We start from the raw sequence: 18,373 nt of genomic DNA, 5'->3' as shown, positions 1-18,373 counted from the left end.
GAAAGGAGTAAAGCAGCGTGCAGAATAGGAGAAAGTGATTTGACCTGGCCCTTCTCTGGACCTCAGTGTAAGTTTATTGTAAACGGGAGGGATTACTACAATAACGACGTGACAGAACAACCACAAAGATGGAACCAGAGAGACGCCAGGCCGAAGCTTGCTCTTGAGACAGGAAGACAGCGGAGACAGATGCTGCGCAGGCGCAGTCAACCCACTCCACTCTCCCGCCTCCTCCCCGCTTCTTGCCCCGCCCCGAGTCGCAGGGCGCCCAGCGCAGTCAGCTGACACGCGACATGGAGGTCACGTGACGGTGGGCGGGGCGACGGGCGCAAGCGCAGCTCGTGCGCGTCTGGATCAGCTGACCTGAGGGGGAGATTCGGCTGAACCGGCCGTCGTCTGCCGCCTCGGAGTCGCCGCCGCAGGCGCCATCGCCATAGCCATGGCCAGTCAGTCGCAGGGCATCCAGCAGCTGCTCCAGGCTGAGAAACGGGCCGCCGAGAAGGTGTCCGAGGCCCGCAAGCGTGAGTTTGGGGTTGAGGCAGCCCGGCGTGGCGCGAGTCCAGGGATTGCGGCCAGGCCGCGAGGGGTGGTAGGTGGATGAGGACCGAAAAACTGCGGAGTGGGCGGGGGAGGGGATGGATACAGTCGGGGACGCTTGTGTGACTCGCCCTGGAAGTCTTGTAGGTCGCCCGAGAGCTGCGATGAAGGCTAGTAGATAGGGTGTGGAATCAGTAAGAGGTGGACGACCTTCTTAGGGCTTGGGAGGCGAATAAAATGGACTATCCAAACGGAAGTCGTTGTCTCCACCGTTTACCGTGTTACCCAGTCTGGAAACAGTCCTCTTCGCCACGTCTCAGACCCTCCCTCATTCGCCATGTTTAGTCCCTCGGCAAGGCTTTGTTCCCTTTTCTCCATCCCTGCATCCAGCATCTTAGTCCAGGACGCCAAGTTTTCTGAGACGGCGGTAACAGCCTAATTCGTTAATTCCTTAATACGTGCCAAATGGAGTACACGGTTCATTTGTGATCTTATTGCAGTTTTCAAAGCCTCAGTGAAGGAAGCAGCTATTGGGTAGATTAATTGCAGGTGAGAGGAGGGCTAGAGTTGCGAAATGAGAGGTTACTAAAGAACTTAATAGGAGGATCGAATCTAATTGTTGAGTGGGAGAGTTCCTCCTCTCCAATTCATTCTTCTCACTGTAGTCAGAGTCTTTCATCTCAGTTGCCACTCTGATTTCCTCCTACAGTCACCAACCTTCAGTGTCTGTAGAATAAAACCTAAATTCCTTAAGAGGGTGTAGGACGTGCTTTTGAATCAGGCTCTGGCTTTCTTCTTTAATCTCTTTTGGTGTTGCTCAAAGACAGGTTGGTTGATCCCACCTTCAGGCCTTTGCACTGTTGGTTCCTGATCGGAAAAGCCTCTTCCTAGTTGCCTCTCCTTATTCTCAAACACAGAGTCTTCCTTCAGATCTTAAAATTTAGGCAGTAGTTGTTCCAGGAAACTTGCCCTAACTTGGTCTTTACCCCTCAGACTAGGTTAGACCTCCTCCCCAAGTGCCTATTTCTGTCACCACAGTGCAATAACCTGTTTCTTTATATGGCTCACTTACTAGAATAAGCTCCTGGAGAACAGGAACTGTGTCTAATTAAACTTTATTTACTCAGTTTCCCATCTGGCGAGATAGATGTTTCGATTCCTATTTTACCCATGGGAACGTTGGGACCCAGAGAAAAATGATATGGCCATACCCTGGGGAACAACGTAGCTGGGGTAAAAATACCAAAAACTGGTAATCTCAGTATTCTCTTGATTTTTTTTTTTTTTTTTTTAAACCATAAGATTTACACTCTTCACCCATACTCAAGCCTGGTTCTGGTACTTTCTCAATTAGGGGTCATGTGATACTTTGTATTTCATTAAAAGAGCTTTTTTTGAGGGGACTGGAGATAGGAAGAAATCTTCTATTCTGGCTCTGGTGACTGGAAAGTTCTGTGATCCTCATGGACTATTCTCATCATGCCCTTGATGAGTTATTTCCAGAATGACTTTTCAGAGTGTGTCTTCTGATGGATCATAAGCAATAGAAGTTGTATCTGTTGGGAAGTGTGTGAGAATATTTGGGGAAAGTGCAGGAACAATTACTTGCCATATGGTTAAGAATGATTGAGGGAGGGGGGATTGGGATGGGGAATACATGTAAATCCATGGCTGATTCATGTCAATGTATGACAAAAACCACTACAATATTGTAAAGTAATTAGCCTCCAACTAATAAAAATAAATGGGAAAAAAAAAAAAAAAAAAAGAATGATTGAGTGCCTTGGAAGGAGGGGTCATGATTTACACCTTCCTTTTTCCTGTCAGGCCTGGTGCAGGGACTTGCCTGTTTCTGGTAGCTATTACATAGTGATGGAAAGAATTTGTTTTAAAGGAGTGAATTTATGTCTAATACATCTCAGGATTTGCAGTAGCTAGGAATAGAATTATTAAGACCTACAATTTAAAAAAGTTGTTGCTTTTCTTGATCTGTAATCGTGGTTGACGTACCCAGTTAGGAATTGGAAAGAGACAATACATGATGCGGTAAAATGGTCCAGCCCAATTTTTCATGAAATCATTGTGTCATTGGAGTGAAAATGCTGGCCTCTAAATGTAAGGCCCTCAAAAAAAAAAAACCAGACTTAAAAGAAATTATTTCCTTCTCAAATATTTTTTTGTTTTCTGAGAAGCCAATCAAAATTGAACTATGAAGATGTTTACTGACAGGCAAAGAATGGTTTTCTTTGATTGTGGTTTTCATTCTGTTTGCCCTCTACTGGATGAGGATAAGAGCTTTGTGCAAGCTTCCTGATGGGAGGGACTGGCTGTGGGGAAAACTGGATCTTCAACAGTTAGAACCTGACATGGAACAACAGACTGGTTCAATATTGAGAAAGGGATACATTGAGTCTGTATACTGTCACTCTGCTTATTTAACTTACATGTGAGCACATCATGTGAAATGCTGGGCTGGATGAATCACAAGCTGGAATCAAGATTGCTGGGAGAAATATCAATAACCTCAGATAGGCAGATGACACCACCCTTATGGCAGAAAGTGGAGAGGAATTAAAGAGCCTCTTGATGAAGGTGAAAGAGGAAAGTGAAAAAGCTCACTTAAAACTCAGCGCTCAAAAAACTAGGATCATGGCTTCCAGACCCACCACTTCATGGCCAGTAGATCAGAAAACAATGGAAACAGTGACAGACTTTTATTTTCTTGGGCTCCAAAATCACTGTGCACAGGGACTGCTTTCATGAAATTAAAAGACACTTGCTCCTTGGAAGAAAAGCAATGACAAACCTAGATAGCGTATTAAAAAGCAGAGATTACTTTGTCTAGTCAAAGCTGTGGTTTTTCCAGTAGTCATGTATGGATGTGAGAGTTGGACCATAAAGAAGGCTGAACGCCGAAAAATTGATGCCTTTGAACTGTGGTGCTGGAGAAGACTCTTGAGAGTTCGTTGGACAGCACGGAGATCAAACCAGTCAATCCTAAAGGAAATTAACCCTGTTACTCATTGGAAAGACTGATGCTGAAGCTCCAATACTTGGGTCACCTGATATGAAGAACTGACTCATTGGAAAAGACACTGATGCCAGGAAAGATTGAAGGCAGGAGGAGGAGGAGAGTACAGAGGATGAGATGGTGGATGACATCACTGACCCAGTGAACACAAGTTTGTGCAAACCCCAGGAGATGGTGAAGGACAGGGAAGTCTGGTGTGCTGCAGTCCATGGACTTGCAGAGAGTCAAACATGACTTGAGTGCCTGAACAACAGTAGCAAGAGAATGGTTACCTTAAGTAATTAATTTGGGGAGCCGTGGGAGTTGGGTAATTGCAAGGGGTATTGTGAAAATGTGGAGCTACTGTGTAATACTCAGGCCAAGTTAGAATCTGTTGCTTTAGGAAATAATCTTGGCTTTGTTGGCCTTGAATGTATAGCTGATGAGGGGAATGGCATGTGGAGTAATGGGGTAGAGGTGGGCTTGTTCAGTTCAGTTCAGTCGCTCAGTCGTGTCTGACTCTTTGCGACCCCATGAATCACAGCATGCCAGGCCTCCCTGTCCATCACAAACTCCGGGAGTTTACTCACACTCATGCCTGTCGAGTCAGTGATGCCATCCAGCCATCTCATCCTCTGTCGTCCTCTTCTCCTGCCCCCAATCCTTCCCAGCATCAGGGTCTTTTCCAGCGAGTCAACTCTTTGCATCAGGTGGCCAAAGTATTGGAGTTTCAAATTCAGCATCAGTCCTTCCAATGAACACCCAGGACTTATCTCCTTCAGGATGACTGGTTGGATCTCCTTGCAGTCCAAGGGACTCTCAAGAGTCTTCTCCAACACCACAGTTCAAAAGCATCAATTTTTCAGCGCTCAGCTTTCTTCACAGTCCAACTCTCACATCCATACATGACCACTGGAAAAACCATAGCCTTGACCAGACGGACCTTTGTTGGCAAAGTAATGTCTCTGCTTTTAGGTTGGTCACAACTTTCCTTCCAAGGAGTAAGCGTCTTTTAATTTCATGGCTGCAGTCACCATCTGCAGTGATTTTGGAGCCCAGAAAAATAAAGTCTGACACTGTTTCCACTGTCTCCCCATCTTTTTCCCATGAGATGATGGGACAAGATGCCATGATCTTAGTTTTCTCAATGTTGAGCTTTAAGCCAACTTTTTCACTCTCCTCTTTCACTTTCATCAAGAGGCTTTTTAGTTCCTCTTCACTTGCTGCCATAAGGGTGGTGTCATCTGCATACCTGCGGTTATTGATATTTCTCCCGGCAATCTTGACTCCAGCTTGTGCTTCTTCCAGCCCAGTGTTTCTCATGATGTACTCTGCATATAAGTTAAATAAGCAGGGTGACAATATACAGCCTTGACGTACTCCTTTTCCTATTTGGAACCAGTCTGTTGTTCCATGTGCAGTTCTAACTGTTGCTTCCTGACCTGCACACAGGTTTCTCAAGAGACAGGTCAGGTGGTCTGGTATTCCCATCTGCTTCAGAGTTTTCACAGTTTATTGTGATCCACACAGTCGAAGGCTTTGGCGTAGTCAATAAAGCAGAAATAGATGTTTTTCTGGAACTTTCTTTTTTGATGATCCAGCCGATATTGGCAATTTGATCTCTGGTTCCTCTGCGTTTTCTAAAACCAACTTGAACATCTGGAAGTTCTCGGAGGAGGTGGGCTGGAGGGGGCCCTAAATGGTGGGCCCTAAAGAGTACTGGAGAAAATACATACCTGGAGAAATACTCCTTGAGGGGCTTAGACCTACCTTTTGGTTATTTTAGACTAGCCTCATTTAGTATTAATGTCATGGGGTTATCACCAGTCTAAAATTCTGTTGTTAATTGTTGTGGTTTAGTCGCTAAGTGGTGGTTGACTCTTTGCAACCCCATGGACTGTAGCCTGCTAGGCCCCTCTGTCCCTGGGATTTCTCAGGCAAGATCAGGAGGTGGAAGGTTAAATTCAGTTTCAGTCATCTACATGGACTGTGCGGGATTTAGGCAGTTGATATGCAATGGATTATCACAGCTTTCTTTTATTTTTTAATTCTTTTAAAAATTTTAATTGGAGGATAATTGTTTTACAATGTTGTGTTGGTTTCTGCTGTACAACAGCATGAATCAGCTCTAAGTGTACATACATTCCCTCTCTCTCGAGCTGCCCTCCCAACAGCTTGCTTTTAAGATGCAGAATGTCTTTCACTCTGAATTAAATAAGTGTTCAGATTGATTGCCTAGGACCCCCCCACCCCCCACCAATTTGTGTATCTGAGAAGTTTGGACAGAGAAACCTACTGATCTTGTCGTCCATTTTCTTAAAGACTCTGACAGAAGCTAGAGAATTTTTCCAGCTGTCTGTTAAAACTATGCTCTTCTAGAAACCAGAGCCTCTGTGTTTCTTCACTTAGATGTTTGTGCAGTTTTATGTCCAGTACTCCACATCTGAGAAGAATTCCTTCTCAGAACCAGTTTCCTTGCTTATTTCCTTATGCACAGGCATGGATATTAGTTTCCAATATTACATCATCTGTTTCATTAGTTACAGTTTAGGTTGATGTCCTTTGGGAGCATATTAGCCTCCTCGGTAAGCTTCTAAGCCAAGCTCCGATTGTAATCAGCAGCATACTTAGATGTTTACTTCTCATGGAGAGAATTCCCCAGATGGCTCATGTCGCCCATTTTATGTTGATTCTTGGTAGTTGAGGTTGAGAAAATAGTCTGACACATTCCAAAGTTTCTTGCATCATTTTTACAGTCTGTTCGTATAGAAGGTGGTCCTTTTTATCGATTCACTTCCCAGTGAAGTATAGTCTAGTCAAGTACAGGAGGCAGGAACCTGTACTATTGGTTAGCTCTCAATTCCCTTTCTCCCTCTTCCCTACACGTGTCTCTTGAGACTGTATTTTTAAACTTTTGTCACTGTTTATGGTTAGAATTACCATCTCAGTCTCTGCTTCCTCTTCTGCTCCTCTCTTAACCACTTCCTTTGAAAACAGGAAAGAACCGGAGGTTGAAGCAGGCCAAAGAAGAAGCCCAGGCTGAAATTGAACAGTACCGCCTGCAGAGGGAGAAGGAGTTCAAGGCCAAGGAAGCTGCGGTGGGTCCAGTTAATTTTCATTATTATTGCCTTAGTTTCCTGAGGCTTCCTTCCCCTCCTTTTCCTCTTAGGCTCCCAAAATATTCAGCATAGCTCCGCGATTCTGATTCTGGTAAAAATTTGAAAACTGGGTTTTTGGATGCTTACGCTGAATCCCTCAGGATGATTAGTTTTTAACATTTGAATTCTAGTCTTCACTCAAATAAATAATGAAATTATTAATATAATTAGATATTAAATATAGATGACTTTATGGAGATATATGTTATTTAATATATATTAAATATCTTTGGAGAGTAAATGTGTGCCAGATGCAGAGGATCTGCTGTGAACAGAAATAGACATGGTCCTTAGCTTACAGTCTGGTGGTCAGGGACACTCAGTAATAAATAAAATAGAAGTCAAGCAAATGGACAACTGAAGAGGACTTCGATGGTCATAAACATGAATTTCATGGAGTTCCGCTTTAGTTTAGTATGCATAGTAAATGACCAATAGAGGCTAGACCACGTTGCACGTGATGCGTATAATAATAGTACAAAAACAGATCACAGAAGGTACGGAGGAAGCAGGGGAAATTCTGGAAAAGGTAAAGGGTGGAAGAGGCTTTGTAGAGAAAAGAACCTCCATCTGAACTTTTGGATACAGATAATAGGAAACAGTTCAAGCTGGTTTAAGCAAAGTGGAATTTGTTGACCTACATGATTGGAAACCCAGGTAATGACTGATTTAATTTTGATCCATGAGCTTAAATAATGCTCTCAGGGCTACCTCCATCTCCTCTCTGCCTTTATGGGCTTCCTTCTCAAGTTCTACATTATGGACTACTAGATCCAGGTACACACTCTCCCAGGTCCAAGTCCAGCGATTAAAGGGTCATGCCTCTCTCTTAGTAGGTAGACAAAGTTTTGTTCATCTTTGCACTGGGCAGTGACTGCTATTTAAACTTAAAATGGGTCTGGGTCTCTGACTCATGAATTTTGTGCTGTAAATTGTCAGACTGCCCACAAGACAGTGTAGAAATAGGGGCAGCCATCTTGTCCTATTTTTGCATTGATGCTGCCATTGCTTACAGAGATGGTCTCTGTTACATTTGTAAGCATGAGCGCTGCGTTTTTCTAGCAGTATTCCATTGTAACTGCTTCACTTTTGAGACTTGTGGGGCTTGCCGTATAGTTTACATATTCATAGAATAGAGTAGTGGACTTCCACCCCCCCACCCCCCATTGAGTAAGGATTATGGACTTGTAAAATATGGGTAAGCACCTGAGCCAACCATCATGAAATGCTCTAAGGTATTCCTATAATATGAACAGTGATAGTATGAACAGCCCTAGGTTTGAATCTCTGCCTGTTCACTTGAACCTCTTTGAGTGAAGGAATATAATTACTAACATATGTAATGAGGCAACAGCAGCTTAGGCGTTGGAAAGGGTTGGGCACAAAAAAAAGGGATGCCTTAAGAACCTGATGGGTCACGGTCTGTTAAAGTAGGTGCAACAGTTAACAATGAGAAGACAGTAAATGAAAGTTTATCTATCAGTCTGTGTGAAATTGTAAATGGAAACTGAAGAGGTAAGACATCTGTTCACCAAAATTTCAAGCAATAAAACAGCAACAGTGAGAGGATAGTTCCCCTCTCACCCAGACCTGTAGCCCTCTTCAGAGATAACCACTGGTGACAGTTTCTTGTGTATTCTTCTAGAATGTTTATATTTGAATGAACAGATGTCATGTGTTCATAATACTTGTGAGTCCACTGCTGAAGTGCTAAAACATTAACTAGTCATAGTAAAACTGTATATTCCTCCTAAATTGGATCTCCCTAGTGTTAAAAAGCAGAGACATTACTTTGTCAACAAAGGTCCGTCTAGTCAAGGCTATGGTTTTTCCAGTGGTCATGTATGGATGTGAGAGTTGGACTATAAAGAAAGCTGAGCGCCGAAGAATTGATGCTTTTGCACTGTGGTGTTGGAGAAGACTCTTGAGAGTCTCTTGGACTGCCAAATCCAACTAGTAAATCCTAAAGGAGATCAGTCCTGGGTGTTCATTGGAAGGACTGATTTTGAAGCTGAAACTCCAGTACTTAGGCCACCTGATGTGAAGAGCTGACTCATATGAAAACACCCTGATGTTGGGAAAGGTTGAGGGCAGGAGGAGAAGGGGACAACAGAGGATGAGATGGTTGGATGGCATCACCGAGTCAATGGACATGAGTTTGGGTAAACTCCGGGAATTAGTGAAGGACAGGGAGGCCTGGTGTGCTGCGGTTCACTGGGTGGCAAAGAATCGTCCATGACTGAGTGACTGAATTGAACTGAGTGTTGCTTTTTAAGAATTGTTTTTTTTTAAATACCACAAAAATCTCCCTTTTAAAACTGCACTAGGAGATAATACTAACCACCAGGCCTCAGTTGTTGGGTCTTCAGGTTCATTCCAGTCTCTGGTTAAGGCTGCACATCAGACTCTGGAGAGATGTGACTGTGTCCCTCTCTGGGATAATTTCCCAGCAGTGGAAATGCTGTGCAGTTTGTTTACCTTTTGTTCAGTGTTGAAAAGTCAGCCACCCAAGTGACTGTATTAGCCTATGCTCCCACAAACCACGGGAACGCTGACTTCTCACATGCTCTTTGGTCACAGTGTTACATTTCCTGCTGCTGCTTATTTATATTCATGATTGTAACTGGGTTTCGTCAGAAGTCAGTCAGTTCAGTCGCTCAGTTGTGTCTGACTCTGTGACCCCATGAGCAGCACCCCAGGCTTCCCTGTCCATCACCAACTCCCGGAGCTTGCTCAAACTCGTCCATCCAAGTTGGTGATGCCCATCCAACCATCCCACCCTCCGTTGTCCCCTTCTCCTGCCCTCAATCTTTCCCAGCATCAGGGTCTTTTCCAATGAGTCAGTTCTTCGCATCTGGTGGCCAAAGTATTGGAGTTCCAGCATCAGTCCTTCCAGTGAATATTCAGGACTCATTTCCATTAGGATGGACTGGTTGGATCTCCTTGCAGTCCAAGGGACTCTCAAGAGGCTTCTCCAACACCACAGTTCAAAAGCATCAATTCTTTGGTGCTCAGCTTTCTTTATAGTCCAACTCTCACATCTATACATGACTATTGGAAAAACCATAGGTTTCACTAGATGGACCTTAGTTGGCAAAGTAATATCTCTGCTTTTTAGTATGCTGTTTGGGTTGGTCAGAAAGCTGCTTATTAAAAAATCAGAAAGCTGCTTATTAAATGTTCATCCTGATGTTCCCTCTGTTGTCATTCCCTGAATCCAGGCTCTGGGATCCCATGGCAGTTGCAGCACTGAAGTAGAGAAGGACACCCAGGAGAAGATGACCATCCTTCAGACCTACTTCCGGCAGAATAGGGATGAAGTCTTGGATAACCTCTTGGCCTTTGTCTGCGACATCCGGCCAGAAATCCATGAGAACTACCGCATAAATGGATAGAGGGAGAAGAAAAGTGCCTGTTCCGTGGATTGGCGTTTTGAATGCCTTCATGGAACATGAGGTTTCATTTAGCAAGGCTTGAGTTATATCTTACGAAAAGGCATTAAATTATTTCTGTACATTATATAGTAGGTCCCTTCACTTTTTGCAGAATCACAAACGTAGATTCTTTGTACAGGCTTAGAGCTTATCCAAAGATTGTATCTTTTTACCTCATATTTCTTAGAAATTTAATGGATATATGTTGTGTGTTTTCTATGCCTTTTCACTCAAGCAGGATATTATCAACACTGACTTTTTCTTTCTTAGATAGTTTTTAAAAACCCAATTTTCTTAAGAAAGAAAGGGATTAAAATGTTTTTTTCCCTAAATCTTTCTTGAAGGTCAGGGGCTTTATCTATGAAAAAGTAGTAAATAGTTATTTGTAACCCACATGAAACAGCAGCCAGCCTTAAAATAGTCCTTTCCAGCCAAGGATTAGAATAATGGGTCCTAGTGTTGGGCTGCTCTTAGTTTCTCTTACTCAAACTTACTAGATGGTAGAGTTCACTAACTTGTTACATGTTACTACTTGGTGTACTGATGTTGTACTGATAATCACTGAAAAGTAAAGACTGTCTGCGTTCCCTCCTCTCAGCTGTATCCTCTTTGATAATGCAAAACGTGCTTTGACCCAGGTGTTCTGCAGAATTTCACTAAGGAAGTTAGGTTAGGTTAGTACATTTGTTAGTACATATGCACACATTTGCGTGCATACTGAGAAAATATTCATGGCATGCACCTTAGCAGGAAGGAAATCACTGGTGATTTCATCCAGCAGCCCTGTTTGAAAAACAGCAGTCAATCAGTAAATCTGAAGTTGGCCTTTTCTCTAGAGCACCCCGTCCTGGGGCAGCCTTGGTCAGGGTGTCAGTCACATTCCCCTACTGGTGGGCTAAGGTCACTTCACACTAGCTCTTAAGAATTAAATGCCCCCAACCCACTGTAATGGAGATGGTAATGGCAACCTACTTTCGTATTCTGGCCTGGAGAATCCCGTGGACAGAGGAGCCTGGTGGGCTATAGTCCATGGGGTCGTACGAGTTGGACACAACTTAGCAACTACACCACCACCACCACCACCAACCCACTATAAGCCGACAGTCTTTGGCGGGCAAGGTAATTTTTGGTAGGTGGAGACAACTGAAAGAACATCATTCCAAAACTACAGGAGAATTAGATGACCTTTTAAAAATGTATTATTTTTGTTTGCTCTGGATGGTTTGTTCTCTGGGCACTTCCGTCTCCAGTTGTTGGCCCCTTTATAGAGTTCCTCATAAGAACTTTGTATATGAGCTTTCCTATTTTTTAGTGTTCAAGCATTCCAGTAACTCCTTGTCAGGTGAGCGGTGCTGATCAGATGGGGGTCCCATCCTCTGCCTGCCTGACCTTCATTATCATGGGACAGGGTTGACTGTTCTTCTCGAGCCATTTTCTCAGCCTCCATTTTGCAGGAGTGTGCTGCCTTGCTTTCCAGTTTCTTGCTGGTTCCTCCCTTTTTTCCTGAAGTCTTGTTCTTGGATGTCTCTACATCCTCTTCCTTGTTGAGACCATCTACATTTCGTGGCTTTAATAACATCTATATTGAAGACCCAAATTTATATCTCCAACTTACCTCCCCTGAACTCAGAATTCTCGGATTGCTTATTTGATGCTTTGCTTTGACATCTGATAAGCACCTCCATCCTAACTAATGTGTCCCAAACGGTACCTGGATTTGTTGCGGCTTTACTCCTGGTATTGTTAAGGAGAGCAACTCCAAGCCTCTGCCTAACTGCAGATACAGATTTCCCAAACAGATACAGATTTCCCAAACTGGAGGACTACTGAGGAACATCTGTGTTCACTAGTTAAGACCCAGTGTCTTCAGCTTGGTGTCCACCAGTATTTTCACCCTGAATCTGTAGGGTTGTACTTACCTGACTGCTTGACACTTAACCTTCCAGTTAACTGCTGAATGTCACTAACATAACAAGCAAAAGGGGTGTAATCTAGGCTCTTGGAGAGGATGAGATCAGACATGAACAGAGCTTGGTGACCTGAGGAACAGGAGCCTAAAGAGATTGAAGAATGAATGTAAAGAGAGCCGAGAAATACGTGGCTGTAAGGAGAGAGAGGAAAGGGGTGCCCAGTGGCTGATGGGGGAGGTGGTTTGAGGAAGGTGATGGCAGGTTTAAATGCTTGTGGGTGAGGGGACAGAAGGAGGGAGACTGGAGAAGATGTTCTGGGTGGAGCAAGGTCCCTGAGGGGTCTCGAGGCCAAGAGATTGGCAATCTTGGCTGTCAACCTTGATTGTACCCAGCAAAAATGGTGCCTGCTCCAACCCCTCTCAGGCAGTGGAGCTGGTCTCTCGGAGTTGGGCCAGGAGTAACATTTTAAAAAATTTCCCTTTGGGGACTTACTTGGTGGTCCAGTGGTTAAGACTCCACACTTCTAATGCAGGTGGTGTGGCTTTGATCCCTGGTCAGGGGACTAAGGTCCTGCGTGCCAGCTGGGAGGTGTGACCAAAAATAAATTTCCCTTTGAAGGCGAGACTTGAGAAATTAGCATCTGGTAGGTTCTTCAACCTCAAAGACAGGCAGATATGTTGGTTCTGATGTAGAACAAACCTCAAGACGCACATGCAGAACAGTGTGGTTTGTTCTCGTTGAGCATGAAAAGCAAAACACGTGCCTGTATTTCCAGATGCAAAGCGGATGACTGGTGGTTAATAGCGACTATCTCGGAAGGTCTCGGCTGTGGGAGAGTTACTTTTAGTACACTTACCTACCAGGATGTTCAGCAGTGTCCTTGCTCTGCACCCACTGGCTACCAGTAGTACTCCTTCAGTATAATGACCAAAAATACCTCCAGACATTGTCACATGTCCCCTGGGCGCCAAAACCACCCAGCCGACAACCCCTTAACAGCAACAACAGAATTACTGAACGTAGCACACAATTCCTGGGACGCAGGCACTCAACAAGTATTCCCTAATTTTCTAGAATTTGCTTCTTTTCTTATCCTGATCATGCTTGATTATAAGTAATAATAGCTCTTAATGGTACAGATTGGATGGTCTCTGAAGTCTCAATGGCTTAATACAACAAAAGATTTATTTTTATTTTTTATAACGTTTGACACAGGTTCAGGGACCAGGCAGCTCTCCTCCATATGATGACATATTGATTCAGATTACGTCCACTTTGTGGCTCTATCATTTTAGCACATGGCTTCCATGATCCCTGAGACAAGGGAAGAAAAAGTTAGCAAACAGACACCAGCTCTTCTGTGCTTTGGTCCCGAAATAATAGGTAACAATTGTTTTCAGCTCCTTTATGTGCGTCAGTCACAGGAGCCAACGTGACTGCTAGGGAGGCTAAGAAATAAGCCACCTGTGGTTATTTGGTGAGTAAAACTCTCTCTGCTACAACTACTAACAGTAGCTTCCTCCATGCCGGCCAGTGACCATGTGAACTATCAACGAGCAGTAATATTTTGAAAGACCTCTGTTTTCTCTTGAGCAGTAGGCCTGAACAGTGGGTTTAAAATATTGAGTAAACCATGTTGTAAACAAACCTGTCGCCCAGACTTTGTTGTTCCATTTATAGAGCACAGGCTGAGTAGATGCAGCACAATTCTCAAGGGTCCTAGGATTTCTAGAATGGTCATTGAACAACTGGCTTCAACTTTTAAGTCACCAGCTGCATTAGCCCCTGATAAGAGAGAACCCGTCCTTTGAAGATTTGAAGCCAGGCACTGGCCTCTCTAGCTATGAAAGTCCTAGGTGGCATCTTCTTCCAACAAAAGGCTGTTTTGTCCACACTCAGTATCTGTTGTTTAGTGTTTAGTGTAGCCACCTTCACTCATTATCTCACCCATATCTTCTACTACAGCTTCTACATCAACAATTCATATATCATGGAGATGGCTTCCTTCCTTAAACCACATGAACCGGTCTCCACTAGCTTCAAGGTTTTCTTCTGCAGCTTCCTCACCTCTGTCATCCTTCACAGAATGACAGAGTTAAGGCCTTGCTCTGGATTAGGTTTTGGTTTAAGGGCTGATCTTCTATCCAGACCACTCCCAACTCTCTCCAGGGAATTCCCTGGTGGTTTAGTGGTTTGGACTCTGCACTTCCATTGCAGGGGGGACCCGGGTTCCATCCGTGGTCAGGGAACTGAGATCCCGAAAGCAGCATGGTCAAAAAAAAAAAAAAAGGCAGCAGCATTCTCCAATTAGCAGTAAGGCTGCTTTGTTTTCTTATCAATTCGTGTGTTCATTGGAGTAGCACTTTTCATTTTCTTTAAGAACTTTTTTTGGCCTATCTTGGCTTTCAAACATGTCTTCCTCACTAATCTTAATCTTTCCTAGGTTTTGACTTAAAACGACAGACATGCAACTCCCCCTTTCATGTGAATACTTAAGAGGCCACTGTAGGGTTATTTACCTGCCTAATTTCAATATTGTGTCTTGGGGAAATAGAGAAGTCCAAGGAGAGGGATAGATAGGGAACACCCGTCCAGTGGAACCATCAAGACACATATTTATCAATTTTGCCATCTTATATGGGCCTGGTTCTTAACACCCCAAAACAACAGTAACATCAGAGATGATCACCGTAACAAATATAACACAAAAGTTTGGAATAGTACGAGAATTACCAAAGTGTGACACAGACATGAAGTGAGCAAATGCTATTGGAACAATGGTGCCAATGGACTTGGCTTGACACAGAGTTGCCATAAACCTTCAATTGTGGGGGAAGTAAAGGTACTATCTCTGAAGCTCAGAGGTGAAGCCCAGTAAAATGAGGTATCTTGTGGGCAGATCTTTAGGAGCAGGAGAAGCACATTGTTTATTGAAAGATCTGGTCAGTAATTCAGGGAGAGAATGCTGCCGGATCATGTCAACATCTATCTTCTTTGGCTTTTAAGAAATTTCAAATGACAGTGGCTCCTGAGTCAAGTGTGAATTCAAGGCCATGTCTGTGGAGATGGGAATGAATGGGCTTGGAGAGTCGGGACAGACAATTCCTTTTTTTTCTTTTTTGAAAATAACTTACAAAGGGTTGAGAGGCAGCATTTTAGATGACAGCTGTTGAAGATAAGAACAGAACAGAAACTAGGCTGGTGGTTCTGAGATCACGATTGGGTTGTCTACTATGACTTACAGGGTTTTTAAAATGATGAAGACAGGACAGTTGAAATTTCTAGTTAAAACCCTGGTCCCCTTCAATTGCCTTTCCCTCCCCTCCCCTACCCACCCAGATACCAGTTCTCCCTTTTCAGGCCCTGCCCCGCCTCATTCCCTTTGTACCTGTCCGTGCACTTGCCTCTTACCCACAGTGTACAGACAGATGCCTGACACCTCGGGTGACTGGCAGCCTTCTGACGGAAATTCAAAGTATCTCTTCTGGTTTTGACCCAGTTTCCTGACAGATAGCATATGACTTGTCTAACTCTGCACACTGCCAACAAGGATGGTGGTGTGTCTAGTCCCAAGCTCTCCCATGTGTATCTTGTAGCAGAGAACTCACTGAGGGATGTGACTCAGGATCTGAAATCAATGTAGTGGAGCCAGGAGCAATAAAACTTTCTGTGGGACATGCTTGTGGAAATACTTTTTCAGAGAGCTCTAATGAGTGGCCAAGCCCAAGACTTGAACCCAAGTCTGTCTGACGTCAAGCATGAATTGCTATATGATTTAGGTCAGTGTGTTCAGCCCATGGCCGTGTTTCAAAAGCGATGCGTTTCTAAAAGAGAAAGTCAGTGACTCTACAACTGGCAGACCAGTTCCAAAAACAAGATCTAATTTTTGATGTGTGCCTTTTTACTTACTCATCCCATGGCTCTGAGGTGCGCTCCCGTCCTGTCTGCTGCCACATGTGAAAATTCTGCCAGGCTGAGAAGTTCTTTCCTTCTTGCTTCACCAACGTTGCCAGATAGTTGGCAGCTGGCCTTAAGACACGGGCCTGTAACTCTCGCCCACAGGATGGAACAGAATGGGGCAAATGCTGAGTAAGGGTGGCTTTGGCTGGGGTTTGTGGTTATCTGGATTTATCTGTAGTTGAAGCCCTGATGATTTCATTCATAGCCATTCATTCACCAACCAGTTCAGATATGTGTAACCCTACTGGGGGCCAGCTTTTGAGCATGGGCAGAAACAGCCCTGTGCCCCGAAGGTTGATTCTCTTTTTGGGAAAGGGGATCTTGAACAATGACCATAGTGTGTGCTAGGTGTGGCCACAGATTAAGCAAGAGTGACTATGAGAACGGGGGGCTGGAAAGGGCTCCAAGAAGGGCCCTTTCAGCTGCGGTCTGAGAATGCGTCCGTTAACCAGGCCAGGAGGTGGGGACGAGGTCGGAGGCATCTCTCCCAGAAGGAGAAGGATGGAACCACCGAGAACTGAAAGTGAGACAGCATGGGTGTAGGAGGAACTGAGAGATGGGTCTGTGTTCTTGGAGCTTAGGGTTTTCAGAGGTTATTAGTCACCTTTCACTGGATTTCATTGGATTTTGGACTTCCCAGGTGGCGCAGTGGTAAAGGATCTGCCTGCCAATGCAGGAGACGCAAGAGTTATGGGTTCGATCCCTGGGTTGGGAAGATCCCCTGGAGGAGGAAGTAGCAACCCACTCCAGTATTCTTGCCTGGAAAATCCTGTGGACAAAGGAGCCTTTCGGGCTACAGTCCATGGGGTTGCAGAGACTTGGACATGATTAAGCACGTACGCACTGGATTTCATTCATCTTTCTCCATTCTCCATGGAGCCCCGTTCCCTCACACCGGAGTGCCAGGCCTTGCCACGTGCTGTGGTTTTGGAGATGCAAAAGAATTGCCCAGAAATTCAGTTCACTTTTACTGAGCACTTCCTGCTAAGCACCTCATCATTTCACTTAATTCTTAAAACCTCTCTATTTAGCAGATATTCTTTTATAAATGAGGGAACTGGAGCTCAGAGAGGGGAACTGGCCCGTGCAAGTTCACACGCCAGTGAGTGGTGGAGCCTAGTCAGGCAGTTCCAAAGGGCCACGTCTTCTGTGCTTCCCTAGCAAGGGAGATGATGTGTCAACATATAAGTTCAAGCTGGAACAAGGAGCAGTGAGAATGCAGAGTGAAGGGAGCCCGGCAGAAAGGGCAGGAGGACAGTATCTGGCTTCGTGAAGGCAGGCCTTGCTAAGAGGCAGGAGTTAGTTAGATGGTGACCAGGCCACACACGGGTCCAAGGTTCCCTTTCAATATCCTACCAGCAGGTAGGAAAGCTCCAGCATTCCATGACGCTTGCTCTCATGCCCCTACACATGCTTAAAGAATTTAGGCAAAGTCAACATCTTGGATCTTGTATGTCTGGCTCAGTGGTGCCCAGAACCATGCGTGCCACTCCGCACACACCTGATGTCTATCTGTTGATGAATAAACGAACGAACTTCATTTTCAGTAGCCTACTTCCTGGATCCTCACCTGCCTGGTGAACGAGGGCAGCATCCGCCGCTTTATTCCTTAGTCACTGCTCGTGTCCTTAGGCACTCCTTTGCCTCTGGCAGAGCCCAAAGCCAAGTAGGTCCTGTGATCTGAGGGGCCCCTAGCAATTTGGCAGTTTCTGTTTTCTGACTCAGCAAGGCCACCTGTAGATATGCAGGCTGTGGCATGTACATAGCATGGTGGCTATGACCACGTGAGGAAGGCTGTGAGGAAGAGCGGGAACCCCTGACATGCCCACCGCTGGGAGGGGCAAGGGGAAAATAGCTCTGTTCCTACAAGACAGAGCTTCCCCGGTCACACACATCTACAAAATATGGAAGTGTCTTATGTACCCCCTTAAAAAGAAACCGGACAGAGTCCATCCTAAAGGAGACCAGTCCTGGGTGTTCATTGGAAGGACTGATTTTGAAGCTGAAACTCCAATATTTTGGCCACCTGATGCGAAGAGCTGACTCATCTGAAAAGACCCTGATGCTGGGAGAGATTGAGGGCAGGAGGAGAAGGGGACTACAGAGGATGAGATAGTTGGATGGCATCACCAACTCAATGGACATGGGTTTGGGTGGACTCCCGGAGTTGGTGATGGACAGGGAGGCCTGGCGTGCTGCAGTTCATGGGGTCGAAAGAGTCGGACATGACTGAGTGGCTGAACTGAACTGGTGGCTCAGCTGGTAGAGAATCTGCCTGCAATGCAGGAGACCACTTGCAGCACAGGAGACGCTGGTTCAATCCCTGGGTCTGGAAGATTCTCTGGAGAAAGAAATGGCAACCAA

At 44.8% G+C, this 18,373-nt stretch overlaps 1 protein-coding gene across 1 annotated transcript; it reads left to right on the top strand.

The window, feature by feature from the left end:
* The first annotated feature begins 339 nt into the window (after positions 1 to 339).
* ATP6V1G1 (ATPase H+ transporting V1 subunit G1) lies at positions 340 to 10,733 on the top strand. The gene is made up of 3 exons (XM_061163335.1): positions 340 to 521; positions 6,545 to 6,645; positions 9,927 to 10,733. Exons 1-3 carry the CDS (start codon positions 440 to 442, stop codon positions 10,098 to 10,100), a joined length of 357 nt encoding a protein of 118 aa, XP_061019318.1. The 5' UTR covers positions 340 to 439; the 3' UTR covers positions 10,101 to 10,733.
* The last annotated feature ends 7,640 nt before the right edge of the window (positions 10,734 to 18,373 follow it).

This window comes from Dama dama, chromosome 16, assembly GCF_033118175.1.
Source record: "Dama dama isolate Ldn47 chromosome 16, ASM3311817v1, whole genome shotgun sequence".
Classification (NCBI taxonomy): domain Eukaryota; kingdom Metazoa; phylum Chordata; class Mammalia; order Artiodactyla; family Cervidae; genus Dama; species Dama dama.
This window is presented reverse-complemented; position numbering and strand designations above follow the sequence as displayed.